The 6,401-nt window shown below is 47.9% G+C and overlaps 1 protein-coding gene across 1 annotated transcript; it reads right to left on the reverse strand.

Annotated features, from left to right (window-relative positions):
* Positions 1-4,519: 4,519 nt before the first annotated feature.
* LOC102253189 (chromosome unknown open reading frame, human C16orf91) lies at positions 4,520-5,892 on the reverse strand. Its single transcript, XM_005866549.2, has 2 exons — positions 5,782-5,892; positions 4,520-5,706 (listed from the first exon to the last, which is right to left on the reverse strand). The coding sequence occupies exons 1-2, from the start codon at positions 5,811-5,813 to the stop codon at positions 5,331-5,333; spliced, it is 408 nt and encodes a 135-aa protein (XP_005866611.1). The 5' UTR covers positions 5,814-5,892; the 3' UTR covers positions 4,520-5,330.
* Between the last annotated feature and the right edge of the window lie 509 nt (positions 5,893-6,401).

Genomic DNA, 6,401 nt, shown 5'->3' on the forward strand with positions numbered 1-6,401 from the left:
CTGGCGCCCCTCGGGGAGGGGCAGCTCCGCCAGCACCCAGCGGCCAGCTACCATCTCCAGGCGACCCTCGCGGACCCTAGACCAGGCCCCGCCGGGGACACACCCCGGACATGGGCCGCTACCACTCCCGCATCCCCGGTGCCTAGCTTTTCCCCCACCCCCGCGGGCGCCCGTGGTCCAGCTGCACACCCATCCTGCACTCGCATAGCTCTCCTCTGCCCACTGCTGCCCAGAGCATTCCACTCGCCCTGTGCGACCGACAGTAAGCTGGGCTCCAGGGGATGGAGCCAACAGGTCCTCGGGATTTAGACAACCTACACAGGCTGCTCACTGACTCTGATGCCATGCTGGGTGCTGAGGCTGGAAGAATGGAACTGCTTAGGGCTGGATGTGGGAGAGATGGGGAGACATAGGGCATGTTGCTCGTGGGCTCTGAGTTTCTTTTAGGAAGTCCGAACATGTCCTAAAATTAGATTGTGGTGATGGGTGCCCCCTGTGAATATACTAAATATCTCTAATAGGACATTTAAATGGGTGAGTTAAGCTGATTTTTAAAGAAGAACCCAAGAGACTCATCGACACCAACAGCGTGGGAACTCAGGGAAGCAGGCAGCAGCCGCCCCAGCTCAGCTGGCCCTGGAGTAAGAACCAGGGTGTGCATTTCAGGACACAACCCAAGCCCAGAGTACATTATTCTGTAAATATGTGGCATAAGAAACATTTTTTAAAATGTTCAACTTCCCGCCAGGCGTGGCTCAGGGGTTGAGCATCCATCTATGAACCACGGAGGTTACGGTTCAATTCCTGGTCAGGGCACATGCCCGGGTTGTGGGCTCGATCCCCAGTGTGGGGCACACAGGAAGCAGCTGACCAATGATTCTCTCTCATCATTGATGTTTCTATCTCTCTCTCCCTCTCCCTTCCTCTCTGAAATTAAAAAAATCAAAAATAAAATGTTCAACTTCTCTAGAAATTAAAAAAAAAATGCAAATGAAAGCAAGGCAAGAGCCCTGGAGTGGGTGGAACAGCATTCTGCAATGTTGGTGGCCTGCAACCAGACAAGCTGAAGCATAGCTGGGAGGACAAGCAGGTGCTGAACTTCACAGGAAATGATGCCCCATTTCTAGGAACTGACCTAAAATCAGATTCAGATAAAGATCATTATCAGTCACTTAGCAAACACTTGAGAGCACCTAACAGAACAGTAATGGTGACATGGTTAAGTTCGAGGGCTATGCCACGATTTAACAACAATGCTCCTATTGACACGAAAAATGCTCCTATTTAGGTTAAGAACAAAGCAAGGTATAACAGTTCCATATATTTGTTCTCAAGTATGTAAGTTATTTTTTGAACTACACGTATTACAGTAAAATAAAAGCTATCATTTGCTGGTGAGGTAAATGATTATCTTCTTTTTATGTTCATTTTCCAAATGAATTATTACCTCTACAAACATTACATTTAAACCTGGAAAATGGCAAAAAAAATCAATATATTTTCTAAGAAAATTAAGGAGGAGAATGAAGCAGAGGACAGGACTCATTCATTTGTTGGAGGAATGAACAGATCTTGAAGGCTGCTAGTAAGTGGGGAAATAAAAAGAAGTCTAGAATAATTTCAAGGTCCCTAGCTTGGAGGAATACATAACAAAGAAACAGGTTTGGGAAGAGATGAATTCCATTTTGCACCTAAGCTGTTTGAGGAACCTATGAAGTCCAGTACTGATGTAGAGAGAGCCACTTTCGAGCTCAAAAAACGAAGTTGGGGCTCAATTTAAAAATTAGTAGTTGGGCATTGTCCCATGCACTGAAAGTTGCTGGTTTGATTCCCAGTCAGGGTACCAAGAAGAAAAATAAAAAAAAATCTGGGGATCTTCACTGTAGAGGTGGGAGTAAAGGTGCCTACTGTTCCTTCTTACCCGTGAGGCATCTTCCTTGAAGAGATCAGAGAATTGTGCAAGGCTGTGAAGACCCAGTGTAATTTTTTGTGCTTCCAAAGACCTTTTTTACTTTTTAATATATACTTTTTATTGATTTCAGAGTGGGAGAGGGAGATAGAAACATCGATGAGAGAGAATCATCGATTGGCTGCCTCCTGCATGCCCCCTACTGGCCATATGCCCTGACCGGGAATTGAACCGTAACCTCTTGGTTCATAGCTCCACGCTCAATCACTGAGTCATGCTGGCTGGGCCCAAAGACCATTCTTAAATGGCTGGGGTAGTACCTAGACATATAAAATAACACTTCATTGTAAATTTAGAAGTGTTTTACTTTTTCGGGGGGTTGGGGTTGAGGGAAATGCACAGCACTTCCGAAATTGCTCAGCTGCTTGAAAGATGTGAGGCCATTTAACCTCCTCTTCCTCGGATTTTCTTTAAAACAACTTTCACCTCCTTCTGCCCAACAATTTCTCATCGCATGAATCACTGCAACTGCTTCTGTTATAGCATGCTTATACTAGTCCTCTCCCTCTCAAATCCTCATCGGGTGCTTATCTCGGGAAGCGAATGTGCCAAGCACCCTGGGAAAAAGAAAAGCTGTAGCCAGTTGGGGAAATAAGATGAGCATACTGCAAAAACTGTTAAATAATGAAAGGACTTCAGTAACAGTTCACCTGTCTGCCTACTCTGCTGCCAGCCCTTTGCCAAATCCAGGTATGGGGAGGGTCTGCCTACACTTGCCAGCGAGCCTGGGGTTCTCCTTTAGCTCATGACAAAACCCATAAAAGCCTTCATTGATAGCCACCCGGGAGGCACTCAGGATCTGCTGCATGTGGTATGATATGTATTCTCTTCCTTTTGCCTAACAAAGTTAGTGTCTAGCTTCCAGATCAAACACATTGCTTTTCTCATATGGTTTACTTTATTGGAGAAAAAGATCGATTTGTTGTCCCACTTATTTATGCATAGATTCTTGCATGTGCCCTGAACAGGGACTGAACTTAACCTACAACCTTGGCGTAGTGGGATGCCGATCTCACAGTTACCTGGCCAGGGCTGAGTCACTTTTAATTAACATAAAAAATTTTCTCATTAGTTCTGACATTTTTTTTTTTCTGCAAGAGCTAGTAAGAGTAAATTAAGGGTTTGAGTGTGAATGCCTGTTGCTCAAACTAGAGTTCACAATTGTCGGGCCAATGTGGTTCAGTGGTTGAGCGTCAACCTATGAATCAGGTCACCCTCGGATTCCCGGTCAGGGCACATGCCCCAGTTTCAGCCTTGATCCCCATCAGGAGGCAGCCAATCAATGATTCTCTCTCATCATTGATGCGTCTATCTCTTCCTTCTTCTTCCTCTCTGAAATGAATACATAATTAAAAAAAAAAAAAAAGAGGCCCTGGCCAGTGTGGCTCCATGCTGGAACATCTGCCCAAGGACCAAAGGGTCTCACGTTTGATTCCCGGTCAAGGGCTCATACCTGGGTTGCAGGTTTGTTCCTCAGCCCTGGTCGGGGCATGTGCAGGAGGCAATCAATTGATGTGTCTCTCTTACATCAATATTTCTCTCTCTCTCTCCTCACCTCCCTCCCTTCCACTCTAAAAATTAATTTTAAAAAATATCCTCCGGTAAGGATTAACAACAACAAAAAAAGAGTTCATAACCACAGTAGGCCAGAGGAAGGACATCTTAGTTCTTTGTTCCCACTGGAACTAACAATGTAACTTGAGTTGATTAGGTCAATCTTTCCAAACCTTGGATTCTCCATCTTTTGTTGCTGTCGTTAATCCTCACCTGAGGATATTTTCCCATTGATTTTTAGAGAGAGTGGAAAGGAGGAGAGAGACAGAGAGAAACATCGATATGAGAGAGAAACAAGGATTGGTTGCCTCTCGCATGCACGCTGACCAGGGCTAAGGATCAAGCCTGCAGCCGCGGTACATGCCCTTGACCAAAATCAAACCCGGGATCCTTCAGTCTGAGGGCTGATGCTCTATCCATTGAGCCAAAACTAGGACTCTCCATCTTTTAAAAAATGCACCTACTGCCCTGGCCAGTGTGGTTCAGTTGGTTGGAGTGCCGTCCTGTAAACCAAAAGGTCGAGGGCTCAATTCCTAGTCAGGGCACATAACTAGGGTTATGGGTTCGATCCCCAGTCAGGGTGCATACAAGAAGCAACTGGTTAATGCTTCTCTCTCTCTCCCCCTTCCTCTCTCTAAAATCAATAAACATATCCTCAGGTGAGGATTACAATGAAAGAAAAAAGCACATACTTGTATGGGTCCCACCTCCCTGACAAGCATAATTTACCAAGGTGCGCCAGGCACTTAGAGAACTTCAGCAAAGGCCTCGTGAGAGGCCCATATACTCATACAGCCTTTAAACATCTTCATGAAGGAAACCTCCATTAACTTCAGCAGCATATACTAGTACATGCCAAGGTAAAACCTTTCACTAGAAGCTTCCGTAAATAAAATCTTCCTTTTATGCATCTTGTATTTCAGAATTAAGCAGGATTCCTAAGTAGTACTTGAAAAACATAATTTAGGTACCCCAAATATTGTAATTTGTCAAAAGAAAAATTCATCGGTTTTATTCAGAAAGTTGTTGCCTTGATAAAAAAAAAAAAAAAAAGAAGAAGAAGAAGAAGAAAAAGAAAAACCCACAAAGGAGCCCTGCCAGTGTGGCTCAGCGTTGAGCATCGACCCATGAGCAAAGAGGTCACCAGGATTGAGGTCAAGGCACATGCCAGTTTAGGGCTCAATCCCCAGTAGGGGGCGTGCACGGGGCAGCCAATCCATGATTCTCTCTCTCATCATTGACTTCTCTCTCTCCCTTCTTCTCTCTAAAATCAATTTAAAAAGAAGGAATTGAAAAAGGACTAAAAGGCTCCCTTTGTTTAATGAGATGCAAAAGGGGGGGGGGTTGGCTTAATTCCAAATTAGCTAATTAACATTTATTATCAATTTGTTAGTTTGTAAAACTAACATCAATTTATACATACCACAATACATTGTAAAATAAAAAGCTTAACTCTTCTGAGTTATTCTGTCTCAGAAAGCAAACTAGATTACACTGGATTACAAGTGTCACCAGACTTGCTTTGGAAACATAATGTTGAATAAAATCACAAATCCAAAACCTTTCATATGGATCTAAAAAAAAGTCTTTTGTGCATATTCGTTGGGCATCAAAGTATCAGGCCAAGAACTGGGTCCCGTCTGCTGACATTCTGCTCTCTCCTCCCCCGAGGGTCAGTGTGGCCAGGTTCGCCATCCAAATCCTTCAGCCTGGGGACGCACAGAACCACGACAGAAACTATCAAACGCGACGTCAGACCTAAGGGCCGCTGCCTGGTCCCTCGCTGTCTGGCCCCGCGGGCGCCTCTTTAAGTTCTCGCTCCATAGGCAGCTGGAGTTCCAGGCTCCTCGGAGGGATCGCTGAGCTCCGGCACCTCTTCCTCCAATACCTGTTTCAACCAGCGGTCCGTGCTGGTCTCGTCCCTAACGACGCACCAAATGAGCAGAATCATGAGGGACAGGCTTATGGGCAAGACCCTCCACCAGGGTCGCTGCTGCTCCTTTCCCAGGGAATGCTCCACCGTCCAACGGGACGGGTTGGCTTTGCTGGTGGAAAACGGAATGGGGCGGTCAGGATCGTCCTCTTCCTCGCCCTTGGCTGCGGACTGGGCCTGATCCCGGCCACCGGGCGGCGAATGCAGGCTTCGGGAAGCCCAGCGCACGAGCCTCAGCGCCCGGGCAGCCCTGGAAAAAAAAGAGCAGTGAGCTTGCCGCACGCAGCGCCCGTCCTCCGCCCCGCCGAGACCGCACAGAGCTCACCCAGCCGCCGGCGCACACAGCACACAGCTCATCACGACCTCCGCTCTGCACTCGGCTCTGCGTCGCGCGCCGCGCGCGTCAGTTCCGTCGCGCGAAACCGGAAACCAGACGCAGTTCCAGGTCTCCACTCACGACTACAGAACGTGGGACCACTTGCGCAACGGAACTGACGCATATTCTCTCAAAGGCCACTTCCGTCGCAGGTCGGCTCGACGAGCCGCGAGGGCATGCTGGGAAATGTAGTTCTCTACCGGCCCGAAGAGGCGCTAGCCTACGGGTTCCTAACCTGCGGTGCAGGGATTGAGGCCAGCCGGCGGAGCGGGGTACTGGCGTCTTATTCCGACAAACTGGCCTCAGAGCGGGTTCCCTAGCGGGCAGGACCGCCCCAGATTGGCGCCCTGAGCCTGCACCCCTCGCGCTGTGCTGACGTAGTCCCTGGACGCCTCCTTCTCGCAGCCTTGCGACGCCCCAGTTGGCTCTCCTCGTGGGACTTTGAGTCACAGGAGTCATCTTGTTCCCTCGATTAGTGTTCCCCTCTAGGATCGAGTTCCGTGAGCACGTAGCCTGCCCATGGGTTCCCCCCTGGCAGTGAGCACCCCTGCGCCCTGGGACCGCAGGCA

Source organism: Myotis brandtii, unplaced genomic scaffold, assembly GCF_000412655.1.
Source record: "Myotis brandtii unplaced genomic scaffold, ASM41265v1 scaffold233, whole genome shotgun sequence".
NCBI lineage: Eukaryota > Metazoa > Chordata > Mammalia > Chiroptera > Vespertilionidae > Myotis > Myotis brandtii.

Excerpts from the sequence above, each read along its gene's own strand:
- LOC102253189 (XM_005866549.2), bottom strand. The coding sequence starts at position 5,813 with ATGAGCTGTGTGCTGTGTGCGCCGGCGGCTGG. Across the intron at positions 5,707-5,781 it reads CTGTGTGCGCCGGCGGCTGG|GGCTGCCCGGGCGCTGAGGC; the intron begins GTGAGCTCTGTG and ends TTTTTTTTCCAG.